Genomic DNA, 19,495 nt, shown 5'->3' with positions numbered 1-19,495 from the left:
AAAGAGAGAGGAAAAATACAAGCATAAAAAGAAATGAGGTAGAGTTATTAGCAAAGAATCTGGAAGGATACAGGCCAGGTAGTGGTTGAGGAACTCATGCTCTGATGCTGGCATGGACTGCAGGAAGTTCTCCCGATAAGTCTCAAACCATGGTGTTGTTGCTGTAAGATAAACACAAAGAAATATTGTCTTGTTCAGGAACAAGATTATTACAGGCCGCGTGACCAGCCCTCCAGGCGGAAAAGGAGAGAAGCACATTATGAAAGCCAAGACGAATAGAAACCCCCAAAGAAATGCAAGAAATTAGAACAAATCACAGTTTTACAGCAAGATGTTTACAGCAATAAAACAGAAATAGCAATAAAACAGAAATAAAATTAAAGAATGTTTAAATCCAACCATCTAATACGTTCCCAATCGTTTATTTAAATGTAAATACAGTTCTTCAAAAAAATAAAAAAGAAAGATAGTGGCACATAAAAGCTCTTCCTTATCCTGCAAATATAAAGTATAAAGATCAAGGTCACATGAGCGAAATATTGTGTGCAAAAAAATCTATGGTTAACAGTGTAGAAATGTATGCTTCCTGTTGGTTTATGAAGCAACTTGAACCGGTTGCAAAATCTTTTGGCGAAATTCCTGTGTGGATTCTTATTGAAATGATTAGATGTGTCCCACAGAAATTTGCATCTTAAATCACTTTGAACACTTAAGGACCTAATTAGCATTCAACCCTCTTTTTTTTTTTTTTTTTTTTTAAAGAGAAACAGGATGTTCAAAACAGGTTGAAACATTTTTATTCATGATCAGTTTCTCCTTTTAATTACATCCAGCAATGAGGAGAAGATTGATTTTTATGCTCCAACTTCATTAGCTGAGTTCCTTGACATTTCGTCTCAATCAATGGCCCCCTCAGAATCATTCATGATAATAAGCACAATTTATAATGCACTTCACTCTGGCAGCCTCACGTTCAATTCTTTATCTGAATCTTTACAGAGAGGGTAGAGCTTGTACACCATATCTACACTACAAAACAGGCATTTTTGAAAGTGTTTTGCACATCCTTAATAAATACACAGTAAAGAAAAAGGTAAAGAAAAAATCCAAAAATTTAAACAATCACCTATTTTTTTACTCAACAGAGCATTAGTGTACCAATGCAGTGTTTAAAAAAATGTTTATATTGTATGCTACAGAAAAAGTTTTTTTTACTGATACATATCTTGCCAAAGACAGTGAAAAAATGTGGTTTAAATTGGTTTAACACTACATTATATGTCAAACATATGGTTTTTGGAAAAACTTTTAATTACCATAAATGCTATGTTAAAAACAGTACAAGGACATTACCAGAATTATTTTTATTGTCATCAGTAATATGTCAGTTACATTTTACATTATTTAGTAAATGTTTATTGCATTATTTGTGTTTATGACCCTGTCTTTATACGAGTATTGGCCTCGTAGAGGCACAAATATGCCAACCATAATATTGAAAACATTGTTACAGTATTTTTCTGAATTTCTGGCCACCACAGTTGTTTTTAACTGTGAATTTAACAGAAAGAAACCAATATTTCACATTAAATCAAACTGATGAACTACGTTAAAATTTACTCAGCCTGAATTCAGAAAAAGCACATGTAAACTACTTCACAGCAAAAGGAATGATGGCTCTAAAGAGGAAAAGAAACTAGACTATAAAGTGAGACACATTCTGACTGAATGGGTAAAATGACTCATTGAACTAAAATCTCACAAACAAACTGAACCCAAACAGTTCTGAAAAAAAAAAAAAAAAAAAAAAAACTTAAATTTCAGTCAAAACTGATTGTCAATTGGAACACCAACTATTTGGATGTACAGTAACTAAAGAGATCGCCAATCTATTATTTGGCAAAGCTATGAGCCCGTCTACCACTGAGAGTTTCAGCACAATGAGTCTCAAACACACACAAAGCTAAAGAACCACCACTAACATCCTGAGAAAGTGGAGGAAGCTGGATTGGAAAGAGGAAAGAAGAGTGAGAGTTCTGCTACAGAGCGAGCCGGGCCGGGAAATGACGTGGAGAAGGCGACTGAGGGAAGCCCTCTCAAACACACCCAGCAGGGGAAGGAAGGGAATACCTGTGTAGTACTTGGACGAGCTCAGCTGGGTGAGTGTTTCTTTCCAGTCAGAGTACCAGGGAACGCTCGCTTTGACCGTGCGGTCTGAGAGGAGAAGAGACAGGCAGTCTGGTTAAAGCTCACTGACAGGAACCACAGAAGCGCAACGCATCCAAAACCAAAACACAACCCACCCCAAACTCTGCAGACGCACCTGTGATCTGCACAGACAAAATGTCAAGACCAATTGCTCTTTGTGTTTGTAGAAATGGTCTGTTTATTTTAGATATTGATAGTAGCAATGCTTTTCTACAATCTTACCAGAAGCTAAAATACATCAAAACTTGCTGAAATTGTACTCACCCTCAGGCCATCCAAGATGTAGATGAGTTTGTTTCTTCATCAGAACAGATTTGGAGAAATTTAGCATTACATCATTCGCTCACCAATGGATCCTCTGCAGTGAATGGGTGCCGTCAGTATGAGAGCTCATAAAAACATCACAATAATCCACCAAATTAATCCACATGACTCCAGTCCAGTCCATCAATTAATGTATTGTGACGTGAAAAGCTGTGTGTTTGTAATAAATCCATTATAAAGGTGTTTTAATTTTAAACCGTCACTTCTGGCCAAAAATAGAAGTCTGTAATCCATTATAACACTTCCTCCAGTGAAAAAGTCCAAGTCCACTTATTTGTTTAAAACTGTTCTGGATGGTTCTTGGTTGTAAATATTCCTTAATCTGTCCATATTTCTCTCCTGCTTCAGACAAAACGAAAGCAACGGTTTGAAGTTTAAAAAATCTTGATGGATTTATTACAAAAAAAAGCAGCTTTTCAATTCACAAGATGTTAACTGACGTAAAAGAGTCATGTGGATTACTTGTGGTGTTTTTTATCAGCTGTTTGGATTAGAGATCGACCGATATATCGATTTACCAATATTTTTCCCGATATTTAAGCATTTTTCCATAATCTGATATCGGTTTTGTAATATCGGATTCACCGATAAACGCGCCATCTTGTGGGTGTTTTGAGAATTGCGTGCAGGATCACCATTATAGCGCGTCTGAGGGGAGACAAGACAACAAAAACGGCGTGCAGGTACTTGATTTGCTGTAGTTAGTCAACTTTATTAAACATAACAGCCATTTATGCACAAATTAGATGCATTACATAAATGCTTGATATGTAGTTTATGCAGCTTGGCACTAAGTAATAGAGAACAAGTCACGGAGGCATGTAAAATAATCCATCAAGTTCTGTCCTAATAAAGACGTAACTTTGCCTGAATTAAATAATATGCAGCCATTAATCAGCGCATGTTGGAAATAAAAGCACTGAATTGAATTCTCTCTCTGTTGTCTATGCTCATCGTTAGTCTTGTGAAGTCAGAGTCACGCAGATAATCCGTCAAGATCCTCTTCCAATAAAGACGTAACTTTGCATGAGTTAGGCTAAATAATACAGCCATGAATGAGCACATGTTGGAAATAAAAGCGCTGAATTAAATTTTCTCTCTGATGTATATTTGCTCATCATTAGTCTACTTTATAAAAATTATTTTGCTAATAAACATGTAAATAAATACAACTCTATGGAAATTAATTAGCCTTTTTATTATCTCCGTGAGCAATCGCAGTTTGAGTATAGGCTAGTTCTGTGTAACTGCATTGATAAACCGCGTTGTTAGCAGGCATTTCATAATCTAGGAGGACACAAAGATTATTAATAATTCTTATATATCATTCCATTTGAGAAATGCAATAAAATACTATGTTTTGTTTGCTATATTCCAATATTCCAGAAAATATTATTCAGTGAATTAACATTATCCAGTGAATTATTATTGACTCTGTAGCTAGTGAAAACGACATTCTACATTTATAAACCTACTAAAAGTGTAGTTTAAATTTAATAAATGAATTTAAATTTAATGAAATAAATTATTTTTTTTTTTTTTTTTAAAGATGACTGAAAAGAGGAAAAACCAAAGTGAAGTATGTTCTTACTTCACTCAGTCATTTATTTACTTTATAACAGTAAATAAATATCGGATCTGCATATCGGTTATCGGGCACATAAACATGCAAATAATTGGTATCGGTATAAAAAAAAAAAAAAATCAATATCGGTCGTTCACTAGTTTGGACTCTCACTCTCATGGCATCCATTCACTGCAGAGAATCCATTGGTGAGCAAGTGATTTAATGCTAAATTTATCCAAATCTGTTCAGATGAAGAAACAAACACATCTACATCTTCGTCGGCCTGAGTGTGTGTAGATTATCAGCAAAATTTAATCTTTGGGTGAACTATTTCTGTGATTTTTATTTTCTGTGAACTATCCCTGGCTGGTGCGACTGAGTGGAGGCGGGACTAATTAGCATATCCATATATCTGCATATAGTAAATGAGGCAAGGGTGTAGAGTTACATTCAAGCTATTTTAAGGCATGAGAAAAAAATTCACAAGAAAAATAAAAACATTTAAATATGTAATTTAGATGATGAAAAATGAGTTTTAAAGGATAACATTTTTGAATACAAGGGAATTTTAACAAAAGTGACCTTCGACAATGTGCTAAACTGAGTTCGCACTGCAGACCCAGAAAGCAAATGAGCATTTTTCTATAAAAATCTATATATCTATATATCTATCTATATATCTATATATCTATCTATCTATATATATATATATATATATATATATATATATATTATATAATATATATATAAATAAATATTACATAAAAAATTATAATATTATCTTAAACTTGAAAGCATGAAAATTTTGTTGTGGCTACTAACTGAAATAAATTTAAATTGAAGTAACGTTACTAAAACTGAATTTGAAAAGTTACTAAAATGTCAACTAAAATTAAGATGAAAAGTAAAAAACAAATAGCTATAATAATAATAAAGCTTACTCAAAATATAAAATTAAATATAAAAATTATTTAATGTTATTATAGTTCATTTATTCATTCACAATATAAATAATATTATAACAGTACATATAAAATAACTGACACAATAAGAACAGGGATATATATTATGCATTTAAGTATGTACAGTAGGAACAGTTTTGATTTCATGTTGAATTTAGAGCATAGAGTTTTGAGACCTTAACTTTGTAGTCAAACCAACCAACCGTGAAGTTTACGTTTTCAAGTATGCTAACGCTGCTGTTTGTTGCTCTGTTCTCATATTCCGGTGCAATATGTTCATTCAGTTAAAAGGAGGATGCTGCTGGTGTAGAGCGGTGTGTTAGTGTCTAAATCTCAGAGGTTTGTTGTTAGGCCCACTCAAGTGAAGGGTGCAGCAAAGGGACCATGTGGGGGACGGGCTCTACTGGGAGCCTATGATCTGAGAAGGGACCAAACACTTCATTTAACAGCACAGCATAGCACACGTGTGTGACCCGGCATACACACACCAGAGGAAAACATGCGTATGAGGGTCAGAGCTCTTACCAAGAATTCATCCACAGGAGAAGTTGGAGAATTGGGGTGGGGGAAAGAAAAATTAAAAGAAAAAAAAAAGAAGATCAGAAACGATAAAACAAATGTGTAGCGCAAACCAAACCCTTTCATTTCATGGACAATTACAACTTTTAATTCTCATTCTCACTTTTCCCCCTCAAGGGCTCTGCTGCCCTCATCAGGTGCTGACATGAGAAACTACTATGAAATCAGTCTCATTCAAAAAATAAATAAATAAAAGAAAGAAAGAAATGTTGATATTAATAATGTATTAAAAACTTTCATAAAAAATTTACAAGCCCCCTGCACCTATAATTATCTTTTCTTTTCTTTTTTTGACATTGAGATCATTACATTTTTCAGTCCAGAAAAAGCTACACAACATTTCTTTTTTGATTTTCATATTCCTTTTCTAAAATGTTTACCCCCCCTGCAAAATCTATAATTATTAGTCTTTTTTTGAGAGATCAAACAATTTTTTCTGTCCAAAAGACGCTACACAATTTTTTTATTCCTTTTCTAAAATGTTTACATACCCCCAACATAAACTATAATTATTATATTTTTTTAAAACAGATAAAAGTGTTTTGCATTAAAAAAAGGATAAAACACCAAAGTATTTATTTATTTATTCAGCTGTATATTTTTTTAAACAGATAAAAGTGTTTTGCATTAAAAAAGGATAAAACACCAAAGTATTTATTTATTTATTTATATTTATTTATTTATTCAGCTGTTTAACTGCAGATCTTAAATACTACATGACCTTAAATACTATAAAATTTGTATGAATAGTATAAAATCCAAATTTATCCCATTTTCTAAATAGTCACATACTTCATAAAAACGATCAACATTTTGGAGATTCTGCAAGGGCTACGTAAACGTATGCTGCATTAGGAAACAATCTCTCAGCTCACGTTTTTGTTCACTTCAGGCCATTTCGACTGTCCCACTTTAAAAATGTGGCAGTAATATAATCAGGTCCTCTACAGATTTCCCCAGGTGAAGTTACAGTGAACAGAAAACTCTTTGCAAGCACTTACCGCTGATGTTGAGGTCGTAGTCTCCAGCCGTGATGACGTTGGCGGGCGACCCTTCAGGAGGCTGGCAGACAGAGACTGCCTGGCTGAGGAGTTTATGCATCTCTGGGGTCTGTGGAGGCTGTGTGTTGATCCCAGTCACGCTGATCCGGAGGCCCTTCACCACAACCACCTGATTATTGGGGTCACGCAGGTGACCTACAGTACGGTAACAGGAGCAAAAAAAAAAGAAAAAAAAAGAAGATGAACTGGCTGGTGTCAAATTAATAATGGTGCTGCTTATTCTTCTGAAGCTTTTTTTCTAGGTTTTAGACTTAAGCTGATGATACACGGGACAACTTTTTTTGAACAATGTTGCTTGGGCACTTTCCCACTGAGAATGGGTAACACATTTCTATATATGGATAGTGGATACTTTAAATCAGTTGTGGGCCCTGTGTCTCACCTGGTTGCCCACTGACGCCAACATTAACCAAAGTTGCCCAGCAATATTGCTCAAAAAGTTGCCCCGTGTATCATAAGCTTTAAGGCCTGTTCACAACTTCACACCAAGAGCGATATCTATAAAGATAACTATATTAGCGTCCACACCAGAAGACAGAAGTTTGACATCTGCCAGATTTTTTAAAATGTTCTTGGATGGTCTTTATGCTTATCAAGGCTGCATTTAGGGCTGGGCGGTATGACGGTATATTCTGTGACGACGGAATAAAATGTCTACCGTTACAGATTTTTCTATTCCGTGTATACCGTGAAGTTTAAATTAGTGGGCGTGGTTAACCTCACGTGTAGCGCGCCGGGACGTGAGAACGATTGAGAAACTGCACACAAGCGTATATAAGAAGAAAAACATGGAGAAAGATAAGCATGCTGATAAAGAAATCCCACAAACCAATCCCAAGCAGCAGGAGGAGGAACTTGTTGTGAAACGAGGCGCGACATCAGTGGTATGGACGTGGTTCGGGTTTACAAAGGCTGACAAAGAGCAGAAAAATGTGATTTGCAAACTGTGTCACCAGAATGTAACCGTTAGCCACGGTAGCACGAGTAAACAGGATCATCTAAAGGTGAAGCATGTCAAAGAATACAATGAAAGCCAACAGATGCGCTCCACATCAGGTGTTCCGTCAACCTGTTCGCCTGCACTTAACCAACTAATACTAGTACTTACCTTTTCCTTTCTTGTCTAGCATATTCATTAAAAAAAAAAAAAAAAAAAAAAAAACCCTGGCTACGTGTTCTGTACTAGACTACCTGAGACTTGTCATAGCACTTGTATACCGTTGTTGTTCTCTTGTTGATCTGATTGTTTCTACTGTTCTCATTTGTAAGTCGCTTTGGATAAAAGCGTCTGCTAAATGATTAAATGTAGATGTTAAATGTAATATGTAATGCCGAGCCGCAAGCACTTTAGTGAAGTATAGTTGCCGCGGTTGTTAAATGTGCCGACGGAAAATTGAAGCGGAGCTTCGCGATGCTTTATACTTCTCAACAACAACTGATTTGTGGACAAGCCGAACTACACAGCCATATATGAGTTTTATCCACTTCATCAAAGACTGGACAACAAGCTCCATCTGAGCGTGCTTTCAGCACAAGTGGGAATATTGTCACATGCCGCAGATCAGATCATTTATATAGTTTCTGCAAAATTTGTTTTATGTTACTGAAGTTTTATTTATTTCAGTGCTCCGAGAAAGTATTAATAATCTGTTCTGATATTAATAAAAAATCTGTTCTCTTTAAACTACACACATGTGGCCTATTTATTGTTATGGTGAGGTTGATCTAAAAGTTCACTCATTCAGTACTAATGCTCTAAATAAAAGAAAATTAATAAAATAAGATGGGAGCCTATTCTTTATTTTTAAAGTGGTATTTAATATATTAAGCAAGTTCCTTTTTTTTTGATTTACCTGAAAAATTATTATTCCATGATATATACCGCTACCGTGAAATAAAATAACTTATTCCGTGAAATAAATTTTTGGTCATTCCGCCCACCCCTAGCTGCATTTATTGTAAGTTTTCTATTAATATATTGTAAAATGTTATTTATTCCTGTGATGTAGAGCTGAATTTTCAGCATCATTACTACAGTCTTCAGTGTCACATGATCCTTCAGAAATCATTCTGATATGCTGATTTGCTGCTGAAGAATACCAGTTTTTATAACCTTTTTTTTATTTTTACCATCAAAATTGAAAACAGCTATACTGCTTAATATTTTTGTGGAAACCATTCTGCATTAACTTTTTATTAATTTAATGCATCCTTCCTGAACAAAAGTATTAAATATTTGAGCTGGGTGTCCCCCCTCTCCCCGTCATTTGTTAATTCTTAAGGACATTGTCAGAAATCGTGTTATTATTTACCTTTATTTTTTTTTATTTTTTTTTTTATAATTGGGATATTATATAATGTTTTGACTATTAATATAGCTAATATTTGTTAGGGTACAATTCTGAAAAGGAACTATTTATTTCTTATGAGGATTAAAAATAATAAAAAAAAAAGATAATTAATGAGATCAGCACAATGCAAAGACTTTTAATAAATTATTTACAATCTATTATGACCGCCCTCATGGTTGAGGAACAGCCAAAGGGTTTTCACTAGTCTTATGACAGCTGACCACCTCTGGACACCACCTGATCCATCTTCACCCACCCTTCCCTTGCAACATGCATGACAGGAACACCCAGCTCAAATGTTGCCACCCCTCTACCGAACATTCTCCCATAATGCACCTGTGTCTTTTCACTCCACTATTCACATGATAAGCACAACATAAAGAATAACGATGAGACTTTGCTCCTCTGCTGCCAAGGCATTCCTGAATAAATCCAATCATATCACTGAGGGACACACACACACACACACACACACACACACACACATAAAGAGAGCACTGTGTTCATTTAGGTCAACCTAACTGTGTTACCAGCTTTTCTGCGAATCCAAAACACACTGCAACAAATGCAATGTGAGAAATGGGTTTCTCTTAGTATCTGAAAGAGTTATCTGACGACAAGTGTATCAGTCTAGTCTACCACTGATATGAGAAGTCTGTGTCTATTGTGCTATACAAAATGTGCCATGTTTTCCCACAATGGCATGATTCCTGAAAGACCAATATTGTTGATAAATGGAGCGATTCTAAGATTCCAGTCGATGAATGTGAAGATGTAGCTCAGAGAGGAAATAAAAAACTGAAAACAAATGAAATAGGAAACGAGTGCACAAAACCCATTTCAGTTGTTCCAGGGGAAAATGGAACATGATTAGCTTTTTAAATGTTATAATTGGTTAATCATGTTATTTTGTTCAAATAATTTTTTGTAAAACCAATAATTTTTGTCCACATCAAACTGTCAGAATTACACTACTTTCTATTTGCAAATCCTTTTATAGCACATGCTCTTATGAAGAAAAGACTTCATTACATTTACATTTATCCAAAATGACATTGCATTCAAGGCACACGTTTTATCACTTCTTTCTCTCCCAGGGAATCAAACCCTTGACCTTGGCGTTGCAAGCACCACGTTCTACAAATGAGCTACATGTGTCCAGTCTTGACTGTGGTGACCGGGACAGAATCTGTTGTAAGAAAGTGATTTGTTTATTTTATTTTTTTTTCTCAATGATTAACATTTGGAAAGAACACAAAAATACTTTTTTCTACATATTTTTTTTTCCCAAGCCCTGGGCTAATAGGAACATTTCTTGTTGTAAAAAGGGACTGACATTTTTAATGAACCAATTAAAATGACATCTGTTGTCAAATGTTCAAGTTAATGTTTATGAATTAATACTTTCAGCAAAGATACATTAAACTGATCAAAAGTGACAGTAAAAAAGTGGAAGAGTTTCGACAAATATAATAATCAACTGTTTACAACATTGATAATAATAAGAAATGTTAGGTGCCAGATCAGCACATTAGAATGATTTCTGAAGGATCATGTGACACTGAAGGCTGGAGTAATGACTGCTGAAAATTCAGCTTTGCATCACAGGAATAAATTACACTTCAAAATATATTAAAGCAGAAAACAGTTACTTTAAATTCACAATATTACTGTTTTTACTGTATTTTTGATCAAACAAATGCAGCCTTTATTAGCATTAGAGGCTTCTAAAATATTAATAAATAAAAACAAATTAAATAAAAAATGTAATAAAATAAAGAAAACTATTAATAGTCAGCACCAATAGCCTCGTGGGCAGTGCGCCAACATATGCGCTTCAGTTGTCCCGGGTTCGAATCCCGGCTTGCAGACCCTTCCCGATCCCATCTCCCTCACTCTCTCTCCTTATTCACTTCCTGTCAACATATTGTCCTGCCTTAAAGCCAAAAAAGCCAAAAATAAATCTTTAAAAATATATCCAGTTGATCTGATTGCCGGTCTCTTTGGGATTACCCCATATCCTTTAATAGATATAGGCTGGTGATTAACAGCACAGGGCAGACACAGACCTCTCACGCCAGTCCAGCGGGAATCTAACCCTCACCAACAAAGGCATCCGATCTGTGCTGTGTCTGTCTAAGGCTCTTGTCACTAAATGGTCAGGTGAATGGAAATCAGATCAGATTTCACAAACAGAGAGATCAAATTTGGATGAATCCGGTCTGAAACCCTTCTTATCATTTGACTGAGGATCAGAGCTGGATTAAAGAACGGCCCAGAAGGCCTTTCACTATTAAATGTCTCCAAAGATTTGTGATACCAAAACTTACTTTGAAAAGTACATATAGAGCCCCCGGCCCCTCTGTGCAGAAGACCCAACGTTTCTTAACACAGAGAATTTGCTGACCATTAGAGCCCTGGGCTGACCTCTAAGGTCCTGGGCCCCTCAGGATGCAGGGTGCAGAAAATTATTAGCAAACTACGAGGTATACACTTACAGTCTACAAAGACATCTGCCCAAGGGCCTCACTGGACAAAGAATAGTGCCTAAAAATCTAATGAGCTGCCAAGCAAGACTAGCATTTTGGGGCTCGTTCTTACAACTTAGTAACCTGACTATTTAGACAGCAGTTTAAGATGCATGATGAAAAAAAATCCAGTGAGCTGTTTACTGAAACACTATTTTTAGACATGTGTTTCCCAAAAGCTAGTTAGCAGTCAACCTAGACAGATCTTTTGGGCACATCTCTCAAAACTTAATGAGCTGTCTATTTAGACAGCACTTTTGGGCGTGTAGCTAAAAATCTAGTGAGCTGCCTAGTGCCTACTTAGACATCATTTTCTGTGTGTCTCAAAGGCTAATAAGCTGTCCTGCTAGAGAACACTTTTCAGCATGTCTCTCGAAACCGATACTGAACTGCCTAGCTAGACGGTATGCTTCCCGTCTGAACGTTGTAATGTCACCTGGACTGTTTTTGGCAAGGTCTTGGCAGACAGCTCACTAGGTTTTGAGACGCAGGTAGTGTGTATGTGTAAGCTGACTAACGACCGTCTTATCTAGTGATCATCAGTTGTGGTGGGTGATCCGCGGTTGTCCGGCCAGCTGGCCTCTTACCCTCGGACGTCAGGCGGCAGAAAGGCCGCAGCAGCTCGGGGAAGCTCAGGCTGTTTTTGCGGGTCACTCTCTCCGCATCCTCGCTGCACAGGACGGCCACCATCGGCACGAACGAGTCCTGGATGAACTCCTGCACTGACTGCACGCACTGAGCCATGAGCGCACCTCGTCTGTTCTTCACCGAGCTCACGGATCTGCTGCTAAGCTGAAAACAAACACCTCCTTTACTGACAGCCGACGGCAGACATGTTGAAATCTGCTGCCTGCTGATCGATTTTGCCCAAGATGCTTAGCGGCGGTCAGGTGACTTTACTTCCGCGACGACATAAAAGCTCTGCGTCTGCCATAATAAAAGCCTTGGTGTCCCTAAATAGACATTTTACTTTCGGTACTAAAGATAGACGAAAAAGACAGACAGACTGACAGATATACAGTATAATATAGAGTGTCGAATCAACACAATATTGGTGTCAAATGTTTAAAAAGTGTAACATTAACACTATAGTGTGGGTAGTGTGAACACATATAACATATAAATGACCCTTAACATGTAACAATGATGTTACATTTTATATAATGTCTATTAACACTGACGATTTTGCGGTTTAGATAGATAGATAGATAGATAGATAGATAGATAGATAGATAGATAGATAGATAGATAGACAGGACAGATAAACAGACGGACTGACGGACGGACGGACGGACAGATAGATAGATAGATAGACAGACAGACAGATAGATAGATAGATAGATAGATAGATAGATAGATAGACAGACAGACAGACAGACAGACAGACAGACAGACAGACAGACAGAGAGATAGATAGAAAGATAGATAGATAGACAGACAGACAGACACAGACAGACAGACAGACAGACAGAGATAGATAGATAGATAGATAGATAGATAGATAGATAGATAGATAGATAGATAGATAGATAGACAGACAGACAGACAGACAGACAGACAGACAGACAGACAGACAGACAGACAGACGGATGGATGGATGGATGGATGGACGGACGGACGGACGGACGGATGGATAGATAGATAGATAGATAGATAGACAGACAGATAGATAGATAGATAGATAGATAGATAGATAGATAGATAGATAGATAGATAGACAGACAGACAGACAGACAGACAGACAGACAGACAGATAGATAGATAGATAGATAGATAGATAGATAGATAGATAGATAGATAGATAGATAGATAGATAGATAGATAGATAGATAGATAGATAGATAGATAGATTAAAAATGTTTTTTTAATGCCATCATTAAAATTGTACAGTATGTAAGTATATTAATTTTCGAACAAAGTTCACTTCTCCTAATCAGTATATCAGTGCTTTCATACAAAAAGGTTCATAAACTATAGACAGATTCTGAATTGCCTTAAAAAAAAAAACCTCCCCGAGTCTCATCACTAAAGATTTGTTGACAATATTAGTATTTTGTTTTCAGGCTAAACCAGTTCTATATTTATCCTCATGAAAAGAAAGCAGCTGAAGCAAACAGAATACACACCCTCTTTATGACCATAAGGAAGTTGGACTGTATTTAATTTTGCACAACCTAAAAGTGTAGATATCAGAAGAGACTAGACAGACAGACTAAACAGCAGACAATTTGGACATGTCCGCTTCAGAGGAAGAGTGTCCTGTATGCAGGGAACACATACAGAATCCTTCTCAACCATCTCCATGCTGTGGAAAAGTGTAAGTGTGGCTTATATTTGACATAGATGGGTGATTTTGGTAACTTCATGTGGGGACTTTACAAACTTGTGGATCAAACTTGTAGGTTTGTGAGGCATTTAACATAATTGAACATAGGCATAGTTTACAATTTTATACAGTAATGCTATAGACAAATGTATAGATGCAAAATATATTTGATAAGTGATTGTAAATCAAACTCATTAGATAAATCAAATTTTATTCAAAAAGTGCTTTTGTAGTTGGAAACAGTTTTTATATGACATTTATTTTATTTGCTTATTTTTTTCATTTTTTTTTCATGTGCTATATTTGCAGTCTCTCCTTATTCACAAGCACATATCATTTCTGATAAATAACCTGAGCATTTCCTGGCAGCAAAAAGCAAAAGTATTTCTAAAGGGAAATTCCATCACATGATTGGTTGACAAACATCACCAGCCTTGCCAGCCAATCTTTTATCTTCATGTAGTAGTTGATTATTTTATGCTCTCTCACAAGTACTCCTTTTCTCTCTTTGCACTTTCAGAATTTGCCAGCGATGCCTCAGTCAGTCTTTTCGATACAGGGCTCATTGTCCACACTGCAGAAGCTCAGTAGACAACCGTGATTATGCAAATAATCCATTCCTAGTAAGTAAAAACCCTGCTAAAGTGAGTAATAAATATCAGTCTCTGTGAGTGGAGGTCATCAAGGATTGCATGCTTATGAATATTTTTTTGTTTTAGCCTCCTGGTAGGAGGAGGCACCTGCGCCCAATCCTGCCAGGGGATTTTCAAACATTTAATTCAAGAAGAGCTGTTGGTGCAAACATACAGAAGTAAGTCCCAGGCCAATGTCGTTATTTAGTGTTTTTTTCTGTCAAATGCTAAAGAATTCATCATTTCTTTTAAACCAACAGTCTCCTTGGCCAACTTCGAGATTCACTGGGACAACAGGCAGACACTGCTGCTCAAGCCAGTCCACCCAATCAGGCTGCAGTGCCACCTACCCCACAGAATCAAGCCCCTTCCCCTTTAATTTCCTCTGCACGGCCTGTTCCTATGCCTCGGATCAGAGCTCCACTTGCAAATGTAATTGCTGCCCCACAACCTGCCCCCATTACTGCTGCCCCGAGTGGTCTTATCCAAGCCCTCCAGCCCCCTGCCCCAGTTCCACTGCCCCTAAACCCCGCCCCGTCCCAGGATGATGTGCAGGCTGCAATGGATGAATGGTAAGTCCCATCAAGAGGATAATTATTTGATTGACACTATGGTTTGGATGACTCATATTTTGTTTCATTCACAGGCCATGGCAAACGGAGATCACTCTAATGGAGATGAATCCACAAACTCAGGGGTGAGGACATCTCTTTTTAATAAAAGCTTGCGGAAAACTCCTTTTAATTAACACGTTTGGTTATTCCAGGAATTCAACAAATCCTTATCATAAGGCACACAATGACGGGGGTTTTCAATCTTTTAGATGCCACAGATCCCCACAGGATCATTCTTAGGACTCCCATCCTAAAATTTAAAAGGCAGCTAAAATATCAGCTATATATTTTCATATGTATATAGCAATTATATATAATATATCCAATCCAAATACTTTCATACTTGTTTACTTTAATCATTTTTATTATTTATTTTAATATATTTGTATTTACTTTTTAATTTCATTATTTCATTATTTATTTAGTTTAATCTTCTAATATTTATTTATTTCAGTATTCATTTTTTTAATTATTTATTTATTTGTTTTTCTCTAAAGTTTACACGGATCCCTTATTACCCCCATAGCATTCCCCTGAAAAACCCTGTTCTTGATGACTGTACATGGACAACAGCTTGGAAAACCCCTTACTGTGCACAAAGTGAAAATGAAAATTATATTATTTTACTACATCTCTTGCTAAATTGATGCTTACAACACTTTCATCTGATTTTTCTTGTCCAAAATATAGTGTACATTCCCATGATATAATGTACCATTTACACAATCCAAAAATTAGGCTATTTCAAAATAGTATTTATTTATTTTGGCATATCTTTTTAGAAAGATAATCAATGAGATCATTATTTAAAAATAAAGGTACTTTATTGGCATCTATGCTACATGCAGAACCTTCAAAATTCCATTGCACAAAAGGTTCTTTATAGTGAAAAAAGGGTTCTTCAGATTATTTGAGGAACCCAAAATGATTCTAAAATGATTTCTCATTTTAGAACCTTGATTTTTAGCATTTTGCTAAAAACACTTAAAAATACAGTCTTTGACATGTACTAATTTCCTGATTTTTGTTTTGTTTTTAGTTTAACTGTGAGGACTTTTGTGTGTCCGTACTGCCAGGAGGATGGACTGGATGAACTAGATCTACGTGATCATTGCAATGAACATCATGCCAATGACAGCAAACGTGTGGTCAGTCACCATTCATGCTGTACATCATGTGGAGTGATTCTAATAATTAATAATGTGTTGAATTAAATTTACAGCAAAATCATTTGAAACATTAAGTAGTTCCTTTCAGTTATATTTAAATCTGAAGTGAGTGATTCTTACCTTTAGCGTCACTAAACTGATTTTTAAAACTGTTTGACCATTTTGAAACTTGATTACAGAACACTCCCCTATCTGTTATTGGTTTGAAACAAACAAACAAACAAACAAACAAACAAACAAACAAACAAACAAACAAACAAACAAACAGATCTTTCCACTGCAAATTCACACTATTGATGAAACCAATGTTGCAAAGTTGGGCTGGTTGTGATGCTCATATATATACAACAATGTTTAAAGGTCTAAAAGTCACAGTGCTACACCTTTCAGGGGGATCAACCTATAAATAGCTCACTTATATTTTAACATCCCCAAATTACACACTTCAGTTTTAAATGACTTTTAATATTGCTGACTACTATATAGTATCAAAAACAGAAAAAAAAAAAATCAATATTTTTTGTGTGCTCTCTGGCGCCCTCTAGGTGTGTCCAGTGTGTGTGCAGACGCCCCACGGTGATCCACAGTACTACAGCCGCAACTTCATTGGCCACCTCAACCTGCGCCACTGCTTCTACCTGGACGATATAACTGTAAGTCATGTACATGTATTAAAATCAAACTTTTCCCCAATAAATGTATTCACACACGTCAGTGTTTAACTGCAATCCTTTATTTCTATGAACCCCAGAATCTCAACCAGACTGATGAGATGAACATTCAGTGTGCAGTTCTAGCATCATATAGAGACAATTTTTAGACCTCATTTTTAGAAAGATGACAACACAGTTTTCAGGTGTTTTTCTGGACAACATCTTAAAAAAAATGCTTGGGAAGAAGATTCTGAACCACAAGGACATAAACAATTGAGAAATCAGTCAAAAAAAATGGTATATCGAGGATGCGACATTAAAGTAATTTACCAATGTTATGTAAAATGTAATTTGTGTATACGTTGAAATGCTTTTAGGGCAACATAAAATGCTTGATTATTTAATTATGAGATATTTTAAGAGGAAATGCATTTTAATATACTATCTGATGCATCTCAGGTATTGATAATGCCTTTAAAATTACTAGTAATGGTTTATCTGCCAAAAACTTTTTTGTACAATTTATCTCTTCTTGCACTTTCTTTCTTCAAGATAACAGATTTATTGCATGTACTGTACACTTATGTTTGTGATATTGTTTGTGGGATTTACTTTGTGGGGAAAATATTTGAATGAATGGGTCAAGTTGAATCAGGCTCTGTAAATCTATTTATGCTCCACTTCAATGTAAACAAAAAAAAAAAAAAAAACAAAGTGCAATAAATGTTTTAATACAATAATCTACAGTGAAAAATTACAGACTGCAGAAAATGTGTTCACCCAACAATGAAAATATACTGAAAATTGACTCACCAAGATACAATAGATGAGTTTTATTTTCTTCATCTGAACAGATTTGGAGAAATTTAGCATTACATCACTTGCTCAAAGTGTTTCTCTTTATCACACGCTCCACAGATGCTCTGATTGTCTGACCTTACAAGAATAAACCTTCTATTTTCTTAATCTACAATACTCTCTGAGTTATTGCCTCACATTCAGAGTTGGAAACATTTTTCTACCACATCTCTGGCAATGATGAGATTCCGTGATTGACATACCTGAGTCTAGTGCTCAGATTTGGAAGATAATCTGGGCCCCTTATGACTGGTGGAGACACTGTGCACTTTTCAAGAGGTCTGAAATACCGGGCAGTTGGGGAAACGACTTGCCCCTCATGGTGACAATCACGAGGGTAAATTGCAGCTGCGGGGAAACAGAGAGTCAGGTTCAATGGAGTGGTAAGTGCTGACAGCAGTGCTCTGTTGGATGGATACCATAGGTTTCAAGAACAAGGGACATTTAGAATGTGATATGAGGAAGCTGAACATAGGGAGAGGAAATAGACAATGAAGCACAAAGCGATGAGAACAGATCCCTCTCCACAGAAATTTTCTTCACCTTTTTGGTGTATTTTATGGTTCTATTGTCAATCACAGCATGTCAGAGAAAACATATCAAACAAAGTTAATATTACATGATAAGTAACAGGTAAGACTGCAGAAATGTTATTCATTTTATGGGTTTAAAGTCTCGTTTTACATGATGTATTTTTCGAAACGAGTTGGCTGCAGAAATCAGACAGAACAAAATGTTATTTCGTATTAAGTAACTGAGTACGCTTCATTTAATAATGTAATTGAAAACATAATGCCATTGACAACTGAATATAATAATGTTGCAATTTCAATATTATTAAAAATTCATTAGTAAGTCTGTAAAGTTTCATCAGTACATGAGTATTGTGTGTTAAAATGTTGAAAATAAAGCAGTATTGTACATCAGAATGCTGTAAATACAGTACATCAGTATTGTACGGTTTAGTGCCTGTGAAAACGTAAGTAAATGTACATTTTGTAGAACCACATTTTACATGAAATACATACAAATTCTCATGAGATCACATTGGCATAACATCAGTACGACGTGGTTTTAATAAAAGGAGCTGGACCAGTGGTGATAACAGCAAAAACTGACTTTATGTATGTAAACCACATGTAAACCACAATACCCTCTAAAAAAGGAAGCAATTGATTATATGAGAAGTGGGCATTATTGTGCCATGCAATGACTCTCCAGTATGAACCCCATTGTTTCCTGTCAAAAAAATATGAGACAAAGGTCAGCCAACTCAGTGGAGATTTGTGCAAGACCTAAAAGCTACTAACACTGCAGTTCAGGCACATGCACCAAATGTGCTAATATTGTCTCGAGTGCCATCATAGCCAAATGGTATGGTCAATCTGGCAAATGACAGATCGGTATGCCAGTACACCCAGTAAATTCTGGTCTGCATTCAATTTTAAAAACAGAGTGTCAATTCAACACTTAAAGTATCGATTTTAACACTACTAAAGATCACATATGGTCCCAATCTGTCTAGTGTTAAAAGCACACCGTTCATAGTGTTGAATTTGTAGTGTTAATATAGCACCTTATAGTGTAGAAAAATTACACTCCAAGTGTAAAGTGTTACACTTGCTATTGTTGTTTAAATTTTACACTATGGGATATTTAACAC

General features: G+C 35.9%; 2 protein-coding genes across 5 annotated transcripts in view; one reads left to right on the top strand and one right to left on the bottom strand.

Moving 5' to 3' along the window:
• The window catches only part of trappc8 (trafficking protein particle complex subunit 8), a 52,975-nt gene extending 40,505 nt beyond the window's left edge, over positions 1-12,470 (bottom strand). The window contains exons 1-4 of one of the 4 annotated variants that reach the window (XM_042746727.1): positions 12,168-12,470; positions 6,642-6,836; positions 2,131-2,214; positions 72-161 (exon numbers count right to left, since the gene is read on the bottom strand). In XM_042746727.1, coding sequence (XP_042602661.1) covers positions 72-161; positions 2,131-2,214; positions 6,642-6,836; positions 12,168-12,324 — 526 coding nt within the window. In that variant the 5' untranslated portion in view covers positions 12,325-12,470. Of the gene's footprint in view, positions 1-71; positions 162-2,130; positions 2,215-5,586; positions 5,822-6,641; positions 6,837-12,167 lie in introns of those variants that run through there. The other 3 variants (XM_042746728.1, XM_042746729.1, XM_042746730.1) reach the window with 3 other exon arrangements.
• Positions 12,471-13,683: 1,213 nt separating this feature from the next.
• LOC122141016 (MICAL-like protein 1) lies at positions 13,684-17,947 on the top strand. Its single transcript, XM_042746742.1, has 8 exons — positions 13,684-13,897; positions 14,427-14,529; positions 14,626-14,717; positions 14,799-15,110; positions 15,185-15,235; positions 16,192-16,300; positions 16,867-16,974; positions 17,073-17,947. The coding sequence occupies exons 1-8, from the start codon at positions 13,815-13,817 to the stop codon at positions 17,139-17,141; spliced, it is 927 nt and encodes a 308-aa protein (XP_042602676.1). The 5' UTR covers positions 13,684-13,814; the 3' UTR covers positions 17,142-17,947.
• Positions 17,948-19,495: the final 1,548 nt, after the last annotated feature.

This window comes from Cyprinus carpio, chromosome B20 (genome assembly GCF_018340385.1).
Source record: "Cyprinus carpio isolate SPL01 chromosome B20, ASM1834038v1, whole genome shotgun sequence".
NCBI lineage: Eukaryota > Metazoa > Chordata > Actinopteri > Cypriniformes > Cyprinidae > Cyprinus > Cyprinus carpio.
Note: the sequence above shows the minus strand (reverse complement) of the source record. Positions and strands in the feature narration are given on the sequence as shown.